Consider the following 21,958-nt stretch of genomic DNA (forward strand, 5'->3'; position numbering starts at 1 on the left):
TGAATTTGTCAAAGATTTCATTTTGTCTCGATCCACTCTCAACACTCAGGGAAAAAGTGGTCAAGAAGTTAAATGCCACATCGCACTAGGCAAATCTGCTGCACAAGAACACTTTAAAGTGCTCAAGAGAAAAGATGTTAGTCTGAGGACTAAGGTGTGCCTGACCCAAGCCATGGTATTTTCAATAAAATCATATGCGTGTGAAAGTTGGACAATAAAGAAGGAAGACCATAGAAGAGATGGTACATTTAAGTTACAGACTGTCAGAAGAACAAACAAATCTGTGTCAGAAGAAATAACAGCCAGAATGCTCCTTAGAAACCAGAATGACCAGACTTCATCTCTCATACTTCAGACATATTGTCAGGAGGGACCAGTCACCAGAGAAGGATATCATGTTTGGTAAGGTGGAGGGTCAGAGAAAAAGAGGAAGGCTCCCAACAAGATGGTCTGGCACAGTGGTAACAGCAATGGACTCAAGCGTAGCAACAATTTTGAGGATGACGCAGGACTGGGCAGTGCTTTGTCCTGTTGTGCATACGGTCTGAACCGACTGGACAGCACCAAACAACAATAGTATTCTTTTGTTAGTTCCACTGTTATTTCAGTTGATTGTTGAGAATGCCATCATTTGCAAATAAGGAAAATACTGTGTGCTTTTCCATGCCTTACTGAACTGAATAGGGCTTCTGGGGAAATGTTACATAATAGAGATGATAAAAGCATCCTGACTTGCTCCTTCTTTAAAGAGAATGACTCATAATGCAAGTATTCTGGGGAAATGTTTGCTAAGATTTTAGAAGTCACAGAAAAAAGAAAGGCCCATGTTCAAGTTTGGAAAAATAAAATTTAAACAGTGATGGCCAGTCTCTTTAATTTAATTAAAAAATAAGAGCTATGTCTTTCCTCACCTGAGAAAATCTCTGTTATATATTTTATATTGCTTCTTTTGTACTTTTCCCATAGTTTCTACTTTATTAGAATGAATTTTATCTTCACTATCTATTCTCTCCCTCACTTAAATACAGTCTTTCCACACCTTTCTCCTTTTGGTCTATATCAGAGGTTGTGAAGCTATACCCTACAGTCTGTTTCTAAATAGTCTATGAACCAATGGTTTTGCATCTTTTAAAGATTGTAAAACAAGCTGGATTCCCTGGGGGTGCAGTTTATGTACTTGGCTGTTAATGAAAAGGTTGGAGGTTCATGTATACCCAGAGGCACCTCAGAAGTTAGGTCTGGCAATTTACATCTGGAAGATGTTACTGAAAGCCCAATGGGGCACAGTTCTACTCTGACATAGCATCTCCATGAGTTGGATTTGACTGGAAGGCAGCTTATATGTAATAAGCAAACAAATAAGAATACGTATAGAAGACAACAACCCTATGTGCCCCACAAAACCTGAAATATTTACCATCTAGTCCCTTCCAGAAAAACAAGCCCTTATGGTGCAATGGTTAAGCTCCCAGCTGTTAACCAAAAGGTCAGTGGTTCGAACCTACCAGCTGCTATGCTGGAGAAAAGAGTTGGCAATCTGCTCTCATAAAGATTTACAGCCTTGGAAACCCTATGGGGCATTTCTATTCTATCGTATAGGGTGGCTACAAGTTGGAATTGACTTAGAAGCAACAGCAACCACCTTTACAGAAAAACCTTGCCATCCTCTGATCCATATCCTTGGGGAACTTCTTAGTTGTGTTCTCTGCATCTCGTCCCTACTTTTGCCCTACACCATGACTGTTGTTTACGTCTAAACCAACCTCCAGTGAAGAATTCCATTCTGCTTGTACCTTTTTAGGTTCTTTGTAATTCTTCCTTACCTGGATGTCTGTTCGTCTCAGCTTCTCCTCTTTTTATGGCTTTTGGTTACAGATTCATAAAGATGATTTCTCTTAATTGCTGGAATGTGCTTCTCCTTGTCTTCCTTTTCCTTGTTCTTCAGTACCTTTTCGTAAGGATCCATGACACTTTGTTGTCAGGATGTCGCCACTTTGTTCACATCAGCACATGGCAACATCTGCCCTGGCTGAGTAATTAGAAATGCTTATGACTGTCCTTGGTTCCTTCATCAACTGCCTACCTGGCAGTGAAGTACCTATCTAAGGTATATTTCTTTCGGGTACATGAGTTATTGTTGTTGGTAAATGCCACCAAGACATTTCTGACTCATAGTGACCCTGTACAGGGTTCCCAAGGAGCGGCTGGTAGATCTGAACTGCCACCTTGCAATTCAACTCGACCCTGCAGTCTAGTACCAACGATCAAGAAGATGGAGTGAGACCAGACAACATTTTGTTCTGTTGTACATGGGATTCCCGTCCCATGTACATCAGAACTGATCCATTACAACCAACAACAAAACAGAAACATGAAGAATATGCACTTTACAGTCAGCAAAGCCAAAGATATTTATTAAATGTCTCTAATGGAAAAAGTCTGCACATCCCTGATTGACAGACTACCTATATGTTGTTGTTGTTGTTAGGTGGCCTCCAGTCAGTTCCGACTCATAGCCACCCTATACACAGCACAATGAAATTGCTGGTCTTAAGCCAGCCTCATAATGATTGCTATGCTTGAGCCCATTGCTGCTGCTACTGTACCAATCCAGCTCATTGGGGGTATTCTTTTTCACCGACCCTCCACTTTACTAACATGATGTCCTGCTTTAGGGACCCTCATGAAAATATGTCTAAATTGTGAGAGACAAAGTTTCACCAGCCTGGCTTCTAAGGAGCATTCTGCTTGTACTTCTTCCAACACAGATTTGTTGGTTCTTCTGGAAGTCCAGGGTACTTTCAATATTTTTTGCCAACACCAAAACTCAAATGCATTCATTCTTTTATAAGCTTCCTTATCCACTGTCCAACTTTCACATTCATATGAGGTGACTGAAAATGCCATGACTTGGGTCAGGTGCACCATAGTCTCAAACTGACATCTTTTCTTTTGAACACTTTAAAGAGGTCTTGTGCAGTAGATATGCCTAATACAATACAGCGTTTCATTTCTTAGCTGCTGTTTCCATGAATGTTGACAGTGGATCCAAGAAAAAATGACGTATCTGACAACTGCAATCTATTTATTATATTGGTCCAGTTGTGAGTATTTTTGTTTCCTTTACATTGAGGTGCAACCCATATTGAAGGTTGTGGTCTTCATCAGTATCATAATCTTCTTCCCTTTCAGCAACCAAGATTGTATAAACTGCATCTCAGGTTGTTAATGAGCCTTTCTACAATCCTGATGCCACATTCTTCTTCATATAATCCATCTTCTTGGATTATTTGCTCAGCATACAGACTAAATATGATGAAAGTATACAACCCTGGTGCACACTTTCCTGATTTTAAAGCATTCAGTGTCCCCTTGTTCTGTTCAAATGACTACTTCTAGATCTATGTACAGGTTTCTCAGGAAAACTATGAAATGTTCTGGAAGACTCATTCATTGTAATGATTCCATAATCAGAACATGGGATGTATGAAGCATGAATCTATGAAAATTGAAAGCTGTCAAACATTAAATGGAACACATCAAGATTGATATCCTAGGCATTAGTGATCTGAAATGGACTGGTATTGGCCATTCTGAACCTGACAATCACATGCTTTACTATGCCAGGAATGACAAAATGAAGAGGAATCGTGTCATATTCATCATCAAAATGAACATTTCAAGATATCTCTTGAAGTACAATGCTGTAATAATATCCATCTACCTACAAGGAAGACCAGTTAATACCACTATTATTTAAATTTATGTACCAACCACTAAAACCAGTGATGATGAAATTGAGGAATTCTACTAACTTCTTCAGTCTGAAATTGATCAAACATGCATTCAAGATGTTTTGATAGTTACTTGTGATTGGAATGAAAACGTAAGAAACAAAGAGGAAGAAAATTATGACCATAAAAATGATGATGGAGATCGCATGCTAGAATTTTGCAGAAACAATGACTTCTTTATGGGAAATGCCTTTTTAAACAACATAAAAGATGACTATACACATGGACCTCACCAGATGGAATACACAGACATCAAATTGCTATATGTGTTGGAGGATTTCTGATGTGGTGCTGTATGATCAGCACTGAACTGCAAACCACAAGCAGTTCAAACCCACCAGCTTCTCCTGGGAAACCCTGCACAGGGTCGGCACTTAACAACAACAGCAACAACATATTTGTTGGAAGAGATGGTGGAAAAGTTCCACATCATCAGGCAAAATAAGGCCAGGGGCAGACTGCAGAAGAAACCATCAATTGCTCATATGCAAGTTCTGCCTGAAGCAGAAAAATATTACAAGAAGTCTATGAAAATAAAAATATGACCCTGAATATAATCCATCTGAATTTAGAGATCATCTCAAGAAAAGATTTGATACATTAGACACTAATGACCAATGACCAGAAGTGTTGTAGGATGACATTAAGAACATCATACAAGAAGAAAGCAAAAGGTCATTAAAAAACAAAAAAAGACAAAAATGGATGTCAGAAGAGACTCTGAAACTTGCTCTCCAGCATACAGATGCTAAAGCAAATGGAAGAAAGGAAAAAATAAAATACATGAACAGTTTATCTCCAAGAGCAGCTCAAGAACACAAATATAATGAAATGTGCAAAGACCTGGAGTTAGACATTTAAGAGGGAAGTACATGCTCAGCATTTCTCAAGCTGAAAGAACTGAAGAAAAAATGCAAGTCTCAATTGCAGGATAAGGACTGGACTACTAATCACAAGGTTGGTGGTTCAAACCCACCATTTGCTCCTTGGAAAGTCTATAGAGTGTCACTATGAGTCAGAACTGACTCTACGGCACACCACAACAACATGGGAAAAATATTGAAGGCAGAAAGCATCAAAAGATGGAATACTCAGTCACTGTACCAAAAAGAAATGGTTGATGTTCAACGGCTTCAAGAGGTGGCATATGATCAAGAGCAAATGATACTGAAGGAAGTCCAAGGTGCACCAAAGGCATTGGCAAAGAACAAGGCTCCGGGAATTGATGGAATACAAATTGAAATCTTTCAACAAACTGATTTCAGCACTGGAGGCACTCACTCATCTATGCCAAGAAATTTAGAAGACAGCTACCTGACCAGTTAATTAGAAGAGATCCCTATTTGTGCCCATTCCAAAGAGACGTAACCCAATGGAATAAGGAAATCATCAGACAGTATCATTAATATAACGTACATGTAAAATTGTTGATGTCAGATGGATCTTGGCTGAAAGCAGAGAATAACAGAAAGATGTCTACCTTTGCATATTTAGATAAGTAGTATCTTCTCTTACCTCATGCCTGGCTGTCTGAACTGATGGAGTGTTCCTCAAGTCTTTAAACTCCTACAGGCACTGCCTCCAACATCATTTTCTGCAGAAGTTTATTCAGTGCACCTCTATCTCTGAAATAACCAATCTCCCTTAGTTCTTGCTAACTGTTTCTTTTTGCTTTCAAGACACTGTCTCTATCTGGACAGAGAAAGATACAGAGGGTCGGAGTACTGTGGAAAAGAGACAGATTGCTGGAAAAGGCAAACTCACAGATTAGTAGCTATGGGTTGGAGGGATGATTTTCTCATTTTCAGTTTTCTGTGAACCTTGGATGGAAATCCTGAATGGTGCAAACAGTTAATGTGCTCAGCTGTTAATGGAAAAGTTGGAGGTTCGAGTCCTCTCAGAGGGACCTCTAGAAGAAAGACTTAGTGATCTGCCTCTGGAAATTCAGTCATTGAAAACTCTATGGAACACAGTTCTACCCTAACATACATGGGGTTGCCATGAGCCACAGTTGACTCAACAGCAGTTGGTAAGAGCATTAGCTATCTATGTTAAGGGTAAGCAATGGGGGCAGAAAACAGGACATTTTCTTCCTCTTTTTCCTTTCCCCTTTCCAAAGCCCCCAAAATTTATTTTTAAATCACGAAGGGAGTGTTTAAAGACAATAGGTTAACATCAGCTATTGCTCTATCACTCTAAAAGAAATGAATGTTACCTGTAATCATGTATTGTTTTTCTTGCATTCTCTAGTTGTTCGTTGGTTAACAAGATATTCCTGGGGTCAGTTACAGTGAAGAAATGATTGGCGCGTCCAACAAAAGTGCTTTGGTCCCATCGAGGCTCCTTAATATTGATGTTTAGTGGTAGTTCTCCTGACATTGTCCTAGACTTTAGAGAATCAAAGAGGGTTTACTTAGGGGTTACAATGTCACTATACAATAGAGTCACACTAATGTTCAGGAAAAGAGTTTTACACTCCTCCAATTTATAGAAATGCTTCAATTAGTCTTAACCAAAGTTCAACCACTTTCTAGATTTTTCTAAGTATCCAGTATCCCATCATTTTTATTTTTTATTTTTTGAAACCTAGAAACATTCTAGAACAATATACACATGGTGTGGTGGTGGTGGTGTGCTGTGGAGTTGGTTCCAACTCACTGCGACCCTGTATTGTGTTTGCGAAGCTGTAAATCTTTACAGGAGCAGAAAACCTCATTTTTCTCCCATAGAGTAGTTGGTAAGTACACATATGAAAGTCAAAAAAAAGAAAATCAGTAGTAACAGGATCTGAAGTTTTATAATGTTTTTTTTTCTGGGTGAAATATCAGTGAATAAACACCATCAAATGACTTTAGTTATTTTCTTGATGTGTGTGTTTTTTAATCTAACCATTCTACTCACACCCATAGATTCTGACTCATGGCAACCCTTTAAGAGAACACAGAAATGCTCTATGAGGTTCCCAAGACTGTAAGTAAATATTTATGGTAACAAACAGCCTCACCATTCTCCTGTGGAACAGCTGGTGGATTTGAACAACCAACCTTGCAATCAGAAGCCCAAAGCTTTACCCACTGTGCCACCAGGGCTCTTTTAGGGATCCTGTTGTTATGCATCATCAAGTTAGTATAGAGTTTCTGAGGAGTGGATGGTAGGTTTGAGTCGCTGAGTTTGTGGCTAACAATCCAATGCTTAACCTACAGTACCACACCAGGACTCCTTAATCCATCTTGTTATTGTCGTTGTTGTTAAGTGATGCCAAGTGACCCTGTATAGGGTTTCTGAGGAGGTGCTGCTAAATTTGAACCACCGACATTGTACCACACAAGGGTTCCTTAAGTAAAATCCAAATGGAAGTAAAATGGTATTCCAGTGTGGTTTTGATTACCAGCTCTCTGATGGCTAATGACATTGAACATCTTTTCTTGTGTTTGGTGGTCTTTCTTTGATAAAACATCTATTCAAGTCCTGTGCTCACTGTTTGATTGGGCTATTTGTCTTTTTACTAAAAAGTTGTTGAAGTTAGTCTGAGTGGAGCTAGCAAACTGAGTGGTTGTGTGACTGCATCTTGGAGACCGGTAGCACTTGCAGTATGGCTGACCAACTGACTGAAGAGCAGATTGCAGAATTCAACGAAGCTTTTTCACTATTTGACAATATAACGAAAAAGGAATTGGGAACTGTAATGAGGTCTCTTGGGCAGAATTCCACAGAAGCAGAATTACAGGACATGATTAATGAAGCAGATGCTGATGGTAATGGCACAATTGACTTCCCAGAATTTCTGACAATGATGGAAAGAAAAATGAAAGACACAGACAGTGAAGAAGACATTAGAGAAACATTCCATGTGTTTGATAAGGATGGCAATGGCTCTATTAGTGCAGCAGAACTTTGTCACGTGATGACAAACCTTGGAGAGAAGTTAACAGATGAAGAGGCTGATGAACTGATCAGGGAAGCAGATATTGATAGTGATGGGCAAGAATGATGACAGCAAAGTGAAGACATTGTGGAGAATGTGTTCAATTTCTTGTACAAAACTGTTTATTTGCCTTTTCTTTGTTTGTAACTTATCTGTAAGAGGTTTCCCCTTACTGTCAAAAGAATATGTATGTATAGTCATTAGGACTTCATTCCTCCATGTTTTCTTCCCTTATCTTACTGTCATTGTCCTGAAACCTTATTTTAGAAAAGTGATCAAGTAACATGTAACATGCAGCTTACTCTGGATATATCTAAGCCCTGCCGCACATCTAAACTTAGATGGAGTTGGTCAAATGAGGAAACATCTGGGTTATACCGTTTTTTAAGTAGTGTTCTTTAGGAACTGTCAACATGTTTTTTGTTCAAGTGTGGAATTGTAACTCTGAGTGGGTGTTGGACAGTCAACAATATGTACTCAAAGTTGCACTATTGCAAAATGGGTGTGTTATCCAGGTGCTTGTACACTATTTTTCTGTACTGCTGGTCCTGAACCAGAAACATTTTCTTTTATTGTTACTTGCTTTTTAAACTTTGTTTAGCCACTTAAAGAAAATCTGTTTATGGTACAATTTGCATTAAATCCATTCCAAGTTATATATTTGCTTTCCAATAAAAAACTGACAATTTACATTCCCCCCCAAAAAAAGTTATTGAATTTATATGTATATGAACATATATATGTTGTTGCTGTTGTTAAGTGCTACTGAGTTGGTTCCAACTCATAGCTGCGCTGTATAAGATTTCCAAGGAGCAGATGGTGAGCTTGAACCACCGACCTTGTGGTTCAAACTGACTTTGCAGTCCAGCGCGTTAGCCCAAGGCGCCACACCACAACTCTAATGCACTGGACTGCAAAGGCAGTTCAAGCTCACCAACCGTTTCGTGGAAACCCTATACAGGATCGCTAAGAGTCGGAACGAACTTGACAGCACTTAACAACAACATATATACATATATATGTTCATTCACACCAGCAATGTAGGTAAAGGGTCCAATTTTTCAATATTTTTATCAACATTTGGAAATAACTTCTATGTTCTGGTCCACTATTTTATTTATTTTTTCCCTTCTAGTAAAACCATTGCCATTGAGACAATTCTGTGAACTGCCCCATAGGTTTTCCAAGGCTGCTCTGGTGGCATAGTAGTTACGAATAGGGCTGTGAACCACAAGGTCAGCAGTTTGAAACTCCCAGCTGTTCCACGGGAGAAAGATGAGGCTTTCTGCTCCCGTAAAGATTCAAGGCCTTGGAAACCCTGTACAGGGTCACTATGAGTTGGAACCAACTCTGCGGCACATTACAACAACAATCTTTCTGGAAGGAAACTGACACATCATTTTCTTGTGGAGTAGTTGGTTGGTTTCAACTGCCAATCTTTCAGGTAGCAGTGGAGCCAGTGGGTCACCAGTCCCAACCACCCACTGCCAGTGAACTGACGCATAGTGACCAGAAGGCCTCACCTTTCTCTCTCGGAGCAGCTGGTGGGTTTGAACTGCTGGCTGACCTTGCAGTTAGCAGTCCAGTGAATATCCTGCAGTGCTACCTGAGCTCCAGAACTGACTAAACAGGCAAAGAAAGTTTGTTAAACATATATGAGGGGGCTTCAAAAATTTCACAGAAAAATGTCATTAAAAGATAATGGAATTTTCCACAAACTTTTGAAGTCCCTTTCATACAATTTAAAAAGATTCAGATTCATTCAACCCTGCTCTGAACATTAAATGCCAAATAAAAGTTTCAAATGATGTTCTTCAACCTACCAGGAGCACAATAGAAAAAAGACATCAGATAGCTCCATCAACTACACACTGTAGCAGGCAATTTCCAACATGAAATTTCTATTTTCTGGCTACAAATCATTATTTTAAAAAATGTAATTAATGTATTTTTGTCAGTAACATACACTTATTTTAGAAATGCACTGCATTGCTGTTAAGACATGTCTACTGTATTTTGCATAATACATGCTTATGGTAGAAAATAAAGGATAAAGAAATAAAATCACCCATAATTCAATCACTCTTAAATAATCACTGCTAATGTTTTGTAGAAGTTCTGGTGTGGCAAATCCACAGGACTTAACAACAACAACAAGGTATAGTTAGAACTTTGGGAGTCCTGGTGTGGTGCTGAGGGTTAATGGGCTGGAATGCAAGGTCAGTGGTTCAAACTCAGCAACTGCTCCTGGGAAACCCTATACAAGGTCACTACTGAGTCGGAACCAACTCGACAGCACTTAACAATAACTCTGTATTCTGTATTTTAATATCCTGGTTTTTCTTTTCATTTACTTCAGAAGTGGAAACTTCCCATGGCATTAAATATTCATATGGATATACAACTATGTCTTTAATGCTGATGCTATTTTTGTTTTTTTATAATTATAAATAATGTGCATCTTTGTCTATGAAAGGAGCCCTGGTTGGACAGCATTTCTCAAGGAGTCCTGGTGTGGCTCTGTGAATTAATGTACTGGACTACAAGGTCAGTTTGAACTGCAAGGTCAGCAGTTCAAGCTCACCAGTGGCTTCTTGGAAACCCTTTGTACAATCTTTGTGAGTCAGAACTGACTTGAAGGCACTTGAAGGTCAGCCGTTAAACATTTTTTTTAAATAATGATTCTTAGTTGCTTTTTGGGAGAAAGAGGAGGTTGTCTGCTCCCATAAAGATTTACAGTCTTGGAATCCTTAAGGAGCAGTTCGACTCTGCCCCCTAATGTCACTATGAGTTGAAATCAACTCCATGTAAATGGGTGAGTTTGCTCATGAATCACCGGTGATTTCCTGAGATTAGATCTCTCTACAATTAACGTCTCAAATCATTACTTTCTTTTACCTCTTCTCCTTTCCTACACTTCTAACACCAGCTCCAGTAGTAGCTTTCTTTTCCAGGTCATTTTCCATCAGGTTCATTTTTAAGTGCTTCAGCGTAGTGGTTACGAATCGGGCTGCGAACCTTAAGGTCAGCGGTTTGAAACTACCAGCCGCTCCGTGGGAGAAAGATGAGGCTTTCTACTCCCATAGGATTTACACTCTCGGAAACCCTGTACAGGGTCGCTATGGGTCGGAACCGACTCGACGGCACTTAACAACAACAACAGTTCCCCTCACCATTCTGCTCCTGCAGATAAGGTCTTTTAGTGAAATAACTCTTTTATCAAAGGGACCAGAGTTGCGGTTTATTCTTGAGTAGCTTGTTTCAGTTCTCTGCCAGCCCATCAATTATTCACACAAGCCAATCACATTCTTCTGTAAGAATCAGGGATCACCACACTCTCATTACTACAAAGCCTGGTTACTACAGTTCCTGCTTGCTCACTGTGTTCTCTGAGTGGAACTACCACGTGGCTCTGGATGGTGTGCAGTGTCCTTCCCTGGGTTTGACTATGTTGTTGTTGTTGTTAAGTGCCATTGAGTCGATTCTGACCCATAGCGACCCTGTACAGGGTTTCCAAGGAGCAGCTGGTGAGCTAGACCCGCCGACCTTGCAGTTCAAACAGCTTTGCAGTCTGACGCATTAACCCACAGCGCCACACCAGGACTCCGGGTTTGAATATATGTGACCAATAAGCCAAGGGAGATATTGTTGTTATTGTTAAGTTCTGGTTCTGACTCATAGCGACCCTGTTTAGGGTTTCTGGCAGAGTCCTGGTGTGGCACTGTGGGTTAATATGCTGTATTGCAAAGTCAGCTTGAACCATAAGGTTGGCAGTTCAAGCTCACCAGCTGCTCCTCAGAAGCCCTATACAGGGTTGCTATGGGTCAGAACCAACTCATTGGCACTTAACAACAACATAGGGTTTCCAACGTTTTAAATCTTTCTGAGAGCATAAAGTCTCATCTCTCCCCCATGGAGCGGGTTGCTGGGTCCAAACTACAGACTCTGTGGTTCATAGTTGAGTGTTTATCATACGGAGTATAAACTCCAATGGAGTAAATAAATAGGAGGTGATTAAAGCACAGACTAGAGTTTAAATACAAAATGGAAGAGATTTTTAGCAGGATAAATCCTTTAGCTGTTTTCATTTAAGGTAATGCTGCTGCCATTTCTATTGGCTTATTGGGCACCTACTCTGTAACAGAAGCCTGGTGGTGTTGGGCTGCTAACCACAAAGGCAGCAGTTTAAAAGATGAGTCACTATAAGTTGGAACGGACTCAGCTGTACACAGCAGCAGCGGCACTATGTAACAGACAGTATGGCAACATCAGTGAGCAAAGATGACAGAAATCGGAGCTGATACTGGGGTGGCAAGGAATAGACAAACAGCCTAAGACATAGGTAAACTGCTCGTCACAATAAAAGGCAATGATATTATAATTATATATTATAATAAAAGGGAAGAAACAGAACAGAATAAGAAGGCTCATGAGTACAGACTGTATTTTTATGTAAGGTAGTATTATAGCACAAAAACCAGTAAATGTTATGTCAAGGTAAAATAGAGAGATCTAGGTTTAAGGAGCTCTGGTAGCGTAGTGGTTACGAGTTGGGCTGCTAACCTCAAGGTTAGCTAGTTCAAAATTACCAGCGGTTCCGAGGGAGAAAGATGAGGCTTTCTGCTCCCATAAAGATTTACAGCCTCAGAAACCCTATATAAGGTCACTATGAGTTGGAAATGACTCCATGGCCACCATCACCACCAGGTTTAAGAAGTGCTGTGGTGTGGTGCTGTGGGATAAAGCCACAAGGTCTGTTTCAACCACAGGGTTGGTGGTTCAAACCCACCAGCCACTCCATGGAAATCTCATACAGGGTTGCTATGAGTTGGAACCACTTAACAGCACTTAACAACAAAAACACAATTAGAGGTTTAAAGAATGGTATGAATTAGGAACTTCATGATCCATCATAATGAAACCACAAAATTGAGGCACAATAATTACACAGATGTTCATACAAGGTTTAGACAAACAGCAGGGCCTACAATATTAGGGAGTTAAAGGCATGGTTTCTCACAGTGATAGGTCTAAAGGATATAAATGCTGCCAGCTGCAGCTGCAGACAGTGACAGGACAATGTCAGGGTAGGGCGTGTTCCACAATCAGATAGCAGACAAGTTTACTAGGTACTGATTAACTGATCTTAAGACAAATATTTCCTGATACAAGATAGTGCAGGCATTTTTTAGGATGGTTGTTGTTCTTGTTGTTAAGTGCTGTTGAGTCGATTCCAACCCTGTACAGGGTTTCCGAGGCTATAAATCTTTACAGGAGCAGAAAACCTCATCTTTCTCCCACAGAATAGCTGGTAGTTTCGAACTGCTGACCTTACGGTTCGCAGCCTGATTTGTAAACACTACGCTACCAGAGCTCTTTTATTTAAGATTAGTACACACAAATCAAAAGGCATTGTTTCAGTGCATGGTAAGATAAGTTGAACATAGCCTGTTTGTAACAATGTATTTTTTGAGAACATTTGCCATAAGGAGGTTTCATATAATCATTTGTGTTTGGCCCCTTTCTGAAAACAAGATAGGACATTGTATACTTGCATGACCATAGAAGCTGGGAAAGGGTCTAGCCTCAAATCCTAGATTAGCCACTTTACTTATGCCAAGTGCTTGATTTGAAATGCTCTTGAACTGTAAGTCTTGGGAGATCACACTGAGAAAAGAACACTGGAGCCAGAGAGGAAGGAAGTGAAGATGAGAATCACTAGGCAATAGTCACTGCAATGGCCCAAAGGTAGGAATGTGTCAGGTATCTTCATAGAATAGTAATTAGACAAGATGCTGGAGTAAAGAAAAGGGAAAGTAGGAAAAGGGAGACATGAGAGGTCACCAGGAGAGGTCTGAAGCAGAAACTGAACTGGACAGCACAGGGCCTTGAAGGTTATTGTCAGACCTTTGCATTTTACTCTGAAGGAAATGGAATGTCGTTGGATGGTTCCAATGGGATGAGTTATATAATCTGACTGGAAACTTAAAAACATGTGTCTGGCTGATGGCTAGCAAATAAACTGGGGAGACCAAGAGCAGAAGCAGGATGAATTGTGAGGCAACAACATGGATCCAGGCAAGCGCTGATGGTGCTCAGACCTGGGTGGTAGCGTGAGAGTGGTGATTAGTGCTAGAGTTCTGGATATTCTGATGATGGAACCAGCAGGATTTTATGAGCTTGGATGTGACGTGGGAGAGAAAGAAAATGCATGACTCCTTTGGTACAAAGAACTTGGTTTGGCCTTTGTCTCTGGTTTCCTGAGAGTAACCCTTGGAATCTAACAGCAATAGAGACACATGGAGTGGCAGCCCTAAGCACCACACCCAAGAAAGGAGAGCATGACGCCGTCAGTAAGCGTATGTCCACTGAGTCATGCTTGTTCACCATGGCCCTAGACTAAGGGGACCTGGACCTTGGAGCTCTTTGGTGCTTCCTGGGTTGCTGAAATCATCCATGAAGAGGAGAGGGTGGCATGTCCTTGGGGACAGTGAGAGCCTCATACCGGGACCTGTCCCAGACCTTACCTGATGGGTCTTTTTGTTTGTGTTCTTTCTGGTTACAATAAATGGGTAAGAGAAGGTTTCCAAAAGTTCATGGAAAAATGGAATTAAAAGATCATGGAATTTTTCCATGAACCATAGTTCCTGGCTCATGGTATAGTCTCCATGAATTTTGTGAGTCATCATAGAGAACTAACAAATCCACAGAGGCAATGAGTCTCTGTTTTAACTTGAGGGGGGACTAATTCAGAGAAAGGCTGGCAGGCAGTTGATTTGCGCAGACCCAGCTAGGTGATAAAAAAAAGATAGTGTGGACAAGGGATGAAGGATAGCGTTCTCCAGCTTGTGACCTAGTGCTAGTGGGGCTAAAGAGAGAGAGAGAATGAGAAGGAATCTCACAAAGCAAAACCATCCTACAAGATGTATTTCCTGAAGTGCAGGAAGTTGTGCAGAATCCTGATCCTATGGCTGACATCTGATAATCTGGCCCTGGGTGGTGGTGTTGTTAAGTGCTGTCGAGTAGATTCCAACCCATAGCGAACCTATATAGGGTTTCTGAGGAGCAGCTGGTGCACTTGAACTGCCAACCTTGCAGTTCAAAGAGCTTTGCAGTCTGGCGCATTAACCCACAGCGCCACACCAGGACTCCTGGGTAGAACCATTTATTCCTACAGAGCCACTGGCTTAGTGGTTCTCCACTAACAGAAGACATCAAAATCCCCTGAAGGGTTTTATAAAACGACCACTGCTATTTCCCTTCTGGAGATTCTGAAGCCACTGGCCCAGCACAAAGATGGGCATGATGGTTCTGCATGGTGCAGTTGGTGTACATGTCCAACTCTCTCCAAACCAAGCTGGGACGGTGCGTGAAGCCAAGAGACATTTCCTTCTGCATTTCTCTCTGATCTGACAATGCCTTCCTTCAGAGGCCGAGGCCCTCTGTGCCCCAGTGGATGTCTGATGCCTATTTCCTTCTTATCAAACTGAGTACCAAACAATTTTTTTTTTCCCCTTTAAAATCTTTTGTTCTCAGTATCACAATTTCTCATTTATGCTTAACATCTGGATGGGTGGCTATGAGAGACATCTTAGATTTCTACTTTCTTCTGTGAAATGCAGGGAGGAGTTTTGAATCCCAATTTTGATCTTGAGACTCCAGGTTCAGTTCCCTTACCCCAAGTGGACACTGAAACCCCATGTCAATTGGCATGATTTTGTACTGTGGTGGGCAGACTAGTGGTTCCCCAAAGATGCCCATATCCTAACCCCAGACACTGGATATGCTGCTTCACATACACAGCAAAGGCCTTTGCAGATGTGATCAAGTTGAGGACTTTGAGAAAAGGAATGGATGAGACCAGTGTAATCCCAAGAGTCCCACTGAGGGAAAGAGTGAGGGAAGAGGGCCAAAGTCAGAAGAAAGAAGTGATGACAGGGCAGAGGTCAGCAGGAAAGATGGGGCCACAGCTAGAAGAGTGGGGGTGACCTCTAGAAGCTGGGAAAGGCAAGGAAACAGATTCTCACTGAGCACCTCCCAGAAGGGATGCAGCCCTGCTGACTCATTTTGGATTTTGGATTACCAGAACTGCAGAAGAATGCATCTGTGTTCTTCTAAGCTACTAAGGTAATGTGTTATGGCAGCACAAGAAATCTTTTATGGAGCAGCTAGTAACCTTTAGGTTAGCAGCCAGGTGCTTTAACCACTGCACATCCAGGGCCTTTAAAATACAACTACGAACTTGGCTTGATAACACGTATCCTTTTTAAAAACAACAATAAAAAGACTAAACAGAAGTGCCATTTGAGGACTAAGGTTCACCTGACCCAAGCCATGGTATTTTCAATAGTCTCACATGCAAATGAAGTTGGACAGGAAATTAAGAAGACCATAGGAGAATTGATGCATTTGAGCTATGGTGTTAGAGAATATTAAAAGTACCAACGGCTGCCAAAAGAACAAACATAGCTGTGTTAGAAGAAATACAACCAAAATGCTTCTTGGAGGCCAGAATGGTGAGACTTAAGTCTCTAATACTTTGGACATATTATCAGGAGGGATCCATCCCTGGAGAAGGATATCATGTTTGGTAAAGTGGAGGGTCAGAGATAAAAAGAAGACTCCCAAAGAGATGGACTGGCCCAGTAACAGCAGCAATGGTCTGAAATGAAGCAATAAAAGTAATGTTGGTGCAGGATGAGGCAGTGTTTCATTTTGTTGTGCTTAGGTTCCCTATGAGTCAGTACTGACTTAATGGCACCAAACAACACAACTCAGAATCTTAAAGTAAAATGTTAATGAGTAAATCTGATACCTATGTTTCAATTGTTGTTGCTTTCCATTGTTTGGTGCCGTCCAGTTGTTTCCAACTCATAGCAACCTTAAGCCATCAGTATAAATACACTGCCTGATCCGACAGTATCCTCACAGTTACTATGTCTGAGTCCACTGGTACAAGTCTTTTGTTAAGCTTACTTCCTGCTCCATATTGAAGAGCAGTGGCACCAGCCTGCCAGAGTTCTCTTAACTAGGTGAGGTTCTCTGTGCTGACACTGAGGATGGGGGAACCACAGGACCGAGGCTGAGATGTGCTTGGGGTTCCTCTTTGGCAGTCCTTGGGCTGGCTAGCCTGAAGAAGACATGCTTAGGGTCCAGGCTCCTGACCCTTGGTGTCCAGGATGAAGGAGAACTGTTGGTCTGGCTTGGCCATCATGTGTGAGGTCCCCAGGGAGCACCCCCTTCTGCCTTCCAGCCTGTCCCGACCAATTCATCTGCCTATGGCAGTCAGGGTACCACATACTAGTGGGCTTAGACATTGGGTATCAGGACTAGAGATGTGTACTGGGGCATCTCATCTAAAAAACAGATCAGTTGACCAGATTGAGCATGGGGTGAGGGTCACCTGGAACACTGTATAGGGAGGAAGCAAAGTCCTGGGAGTTTTGATTACCCCGTATGGTATACACATAAATTATGCAGCCACCAGGCTGCTTGTGGTCCCAAGATGGTTTAGAAGGGTCCAAAGACACCTCTGACAACAGGGTTCAGACAGCATTTCACAGCAATGGAGGGTGACAGGTCTACAACACATGGTTCTCTAGTGCTTTCTGAAGATGCTAACTGAAAGATTGGAGGTTCTCAGGACTAAAGTTCATCCAAAGTATATGAGAAAAAAGGCCTGGCACTTTACTTCTGAAAAATCAGCTAGTAACAAACTGTGGGCCACAGTGCTCCACTCTGATACACAAGGGCCTGCCACAAATCAGAATCAAGGATGACTGATTTAATACTGAAGTTGTTGTTGTGAAGTGCCATCGAGTCGGTTCCGACCCATAGAGATCCTGTACAGGGTTTCCGAGGAGTGGCTGGTGAGCTTGAACCTCCAACCTTGTGGTTCAAACCGACTTTGCAGTCCAGTGCATTAAACCACAGCGTCACACCAGGACTCTAATACTGAAGTACTTGTGTTACGCAGTGAAACCTGTAAGAGCCGGAACTCAATGGGACCGTCTTGTTTATCTGGGTCTCACAGGTCTGCTGCCTTTGACAGGGTGCAGTCACAACATTTCTATCACTATTATTAGAAAATACTTGAGTTTTCCCTCTCTTGTATGACAAGTTTTCACCTTACACAGCTTCTAACTTTTGCAAATTTTACTGTACAACCTCGTTGCTATATTGAGGACAACAGAAATGACCACAAAGATATACATATGGTTCACAATGTTTTGGAGAAGATATATGTATCTTCCAACAGTGGATGTGGCAAGGTTATAAAAAAAGGTTATATCTCAAACAGTAAAGACTGCAGAAGATGATAAACACAGGGTTCCAGAATGTGTGAGAGAATTTCATCAGCTCAGTAAATCTGAAGTGAGTGAAACAGACCAGCAAGAGAAATAGAAGACAAAGAGGAATGGCTCATTTGTGATTGTAAAGAGGTTCTTCACATAGTCCTGACCCACCCTTAAGCCTTCAAGGACAGTCACAATGCATCACTTCTTGCTCTATTTTTAAATTATTATAACAAAGGTCTAATTTATAGTTAATGAAATTAATGTAACATTTCTTGACTTACTCATATGTCAGTTACACAGTTGCTGACTTCACTAGGGTAAGTCAAACAGTATTGCTACAAAGGCTCCAGTGCATACATGCATGGGTTTACTCTTAACAAAACCTGTTCAAACTTATGTCTGAGATCAGTGGCTGATTACAGACAAATACTCTCAATAATACGCTTGTCTCAAGTCCCATTAGTGTGCTTCAAAAAACAAAACAAAACAAAAAACAAACCTTTATGTCATAGAAAAACAGATTTTGAGGTCAGGGCTAACATCAGACTTTCAACAAAACTCAAGTAGACAACTTCTCTAACTATTGAAGGTTTGTAACAAGTTTATGGGAATGCTGCACCCCACAAAACAAAACCAGAAAACTAACTTGTTTTTAGATGGATCAAGTATTTTAAGGAAAGTTGGGAAGACTTCAAAGATGAGCCCAAAGATGAGCCAAGAGAGAGAAGACTGTCACCTTCAATGAATGAAGAAACTGAGCGAAGCCTGGAAGCTGGTGGAAGACCCATAGCAATAGCTTCTACAGATGGGATCTCAGATGGTTTGGCATTTTCAATTTTAAATGAACATCTTAGTTTTAGCAAGCTTTTAGCTTAAAAAGATACCAAAATATTATGTGGAGATGAGCTACCTCAAAGAGCTGATCCTTTTTTTTTTTTTTAAATATAAGGTTTCTGAGGCTGTAAATCTTTATGGAAAGAGAAAGCCTTATCTTTCTCCCATGGAACAGCTGGTAGTTTCAAATAGTGACTTCCAAAGGGTATCCACTGACCCAGTTAAATTCAAGGCAGAGAGGGCAGTTCAGAAGGTTCATTTTCTTTCTTTTTTGATGGTTTCTATTTTAAAATCATGTGATGCTGCAGGATAATGCATTGGACTGCAAGGTCAGTTTGAACCACAAGGTTGTTGTTGTTGTTGTTAAGTTGAGTAGATTCCAACCCATAGCGACACTGTATAGGGTTTCCAAGGAGCAGCAGTTGAGCTTGAACTGCTGACCATGCAGTTCAAACAGCTTTGCAGTCTGTCGCATTAACCCACAGTGCCACACCAGGGCTCTGAACGTAAGAGGTTCAAATCCACCAGCTGCTCCTCAAAAACCCTGCACAGGGTTGCTATGAGGCTGAACCAATTCAACAGCACTTAACAATAATTTCAACATTTACCACTTTAATTCATGTGAAGTTTATTTTAGTATAAAATCTGAGACAAGATTCTAACTTAAATTCTTTTTCCAATAGTTTTAACAATAAACATTAAAGTATCCATTTTACGCATGGCTTTGTATACACAAATACTATTTAACATACTATTTACAACTATTTAAATACTATTTAAAAACACATTGTTGTTATTTGTTGTTGTTAAGTACCATGGAGTTGGTTTCAACTCACAGCGACCCTGCACAGGGTTTCTGAGGCTGTAAATCTTTATGGGAGCAGAAAACCTCATCCTTCTCCCATGGTATGGAATCTGTTTCTGCTCAAGCATTCCTATATAAAGTTTCCTAGAAGTGACTGGTAGGTTTAAACTGCTGATCTTTTGGTTAGCAGTCCAGTGCTTATCCTGTACAGTGTTATACCAGGACTCCAATATAACATTGTTACAAAAAATTAAGTTATGGAGATTGCTATTTGGAATTCAAAAGGAGTAACCTTGGTAGATTTTCTTTAAGGATACAGGATGATCATGGGGGAGGGGGGAAGGAGGATTATTATTGTTTTAATACTGAAAACTGAATTAATGAGAAAAAGGCCAGGAAAGTTTCACTCCTATCACAACCATGTACTTGCTCATTCTTCAGTATAACAAAGGCTGTCCTACAAGAATTTTCTTGGGAAACCTTACTGCAACTGCCCTCCTGCCCTGATCTTGCCCCTTCAGACATCTTTTAACCCCAAATTCAGTATTGAAAAAGGAACACAATTTGAGTCCCTAGAGGATGCCAAAGTGCCATTTTGACAAGGTACGTGGAAGAGCTTAGACTTCTTTGGGGAAGGGGTTGTTGTTGTTGTTGTTGTTGTTATGTGCTGTGGAGTCAGTTCCGACTCATAGTGACCTTGTACAGGATTTCCGAGGCTATAAATCTTTACAGGAGCAGAAAGCCTCATCTTTCTTCCAGCTGGTAGTTTCGAACTGCAAACTGTGAGATTAGCAGCCCGATTCGTAACCACTACGTAGAGAGATGGAAACATGGTCTTCAGAAGTGTATAGTCCTAGATGGAGAATGTATTGAGAAAAACAGCTTCATAGTTGGATATTTTTATTTAATGAAAGTTTCTATGATTTTGTAGAAGTATTTATTTACCCTTGTATATTATCATTAAACTGTACATCTGCATTCTATTCACATTGACAAAGAGAGTGAGAAGTGGAAGACAATGACTGGAGCTATACCAAAACACTCAGCTTATTGCCAGAGAGTTGATTCCGGACTCAAGGTGACCCAACAAGACAGAGTAAAACTACCCCTACAGCTATACTCTGTATGAAAACATACTACCACATCTTTCTCCTATGGAGTGAGGGACTGGTGGGTTTGAACTGCCGATATTTGGTTACCAGTTAAGTCCTTAACCACTGCACTCTCAGGGTACCTTTCATTGGAACTAGGCCTACTGATGTTGTGCCTCAATTAACCCATAGGACCACTCAAGACTCTCAGGATCAGCAAGGAAGCCTTTATTAGCTGGCCAGCAACTATAGCCTCCCTAAACACGGGAAAGACTGCAGCCCTGACCCAATTTTTCAAAGAGTATTTATACATAGGCAGTCTGACATTATCTTGCATAAGCCAGGGGTAGGGTGTGTGCACAAGCCGTTAGGATAGGGCTAGGGGTGCACATCTTCAGAGACCAGGGGCAGGGTGTATGCATAACCCACTGATAGAAGCATAAGCAGTGGTTAGGATGGGGAAAGGAGGTGCAGCCGAGAAAGATCCATCTTAAAACTATTAAACATAATGCAGGGGCTACTCATGATTCAAAATGCAGCCAGTCGGGCTAACTTTACACTGGAAATGTTAACTGGCTCCATATTTCTTTTCAAGTCATTATTAATTCCTTCATGACCTGCGAGACATATATTATCATCCACTAACAATTTCAGCTTTTCAGATTTCTTGGGAATCTACTATCCCAGCTGTAGTACAACACATAAATCAGAAGAAACAGGCTTCACCCCACTAATCCTACCAACCGAGTCCACTTGAGACATATGTGTCTTGTGGCATTATTTCAAAATCCCTATTACCTCAAATAAAGAACAGTCCCTTGATTCCAGCATGTCTCCCGTTACTGAAAACACATTGGTATCAACCAAAAATTCAAAGCAGAAATAATTTGATCATGAAGGTTTGTTAAATCCGTAGGAACATAAACCCAAATGTATTGCATTTTATAAATTACTTAGTGCTTTTCACAGAATCCTCATGAATAATTCTAGTTACTGTCTTCATTGAGGTTTGAACAAAGGGTCTGAAGCCCTGATATACTCCCTATCACACTTAAAGCTTTAGGGCTGGTTAGCAATCTGCTCCAATTAGGCCAGCACAACCTGTGACTTTCCAAACAAGTTCACAAAACCAGCTGGTTAACTGAAGGAGCTCTGGTAGTGTAGTGGTTACGAATCGGACTGCGAACCTTAAGGTCAGCGGTTTGAAACTA

The 21,958-nt window shown here is 40.9% G+C and overlaps 1 protein-coding gene and 1 pseudogene across 1 annotated transcript in view; one reads left to right on the forward strand and one right to left on the reverse strand.

Annotated features, from left to right (window-relative positions):
* The window catches only part of SFXN1 (sideroflexin 1), a 69,864-nt gene that overhangs the window by 34,041 nt on the left and 13,865 nt on the right, over positions 1-21,958 (reverse strand). Inside the window, exon 2 of the mRNA XM_006864793.1 lies at positions 6,010-6,182. Coding sequence (XP_006864855.1) covers positions 6,010-6,173 — 164 coding nt within the window. The 5' untranslated portion in view covers positions 6,174-6,182. The remainder of the gene's footprint in view (positions 1-6,009; positions 6,183-21,958) is intronic.
* Positions 7,387-7,785, forward strand: LOC102830601 (annotated as a pseudogene).

The sequence above is a fragment of the Chrysochloris asiatica genome, unplaced genomic scaffold (genome assembly GCF_000296735.1).
Source record: "Chrysochloris asiatica unplaced genomic scaffold, ChrAsi1.0 scaffold00071, whole genome shotgun sequence".
In the NCBI taxonomy this organism is placed as follows: Eukaryota; Metazoa; Chordata; class Mammalia; order Afrosoricida; family Chrysochloridae; genus Chrysochloris; species Chrysochloris asiatica.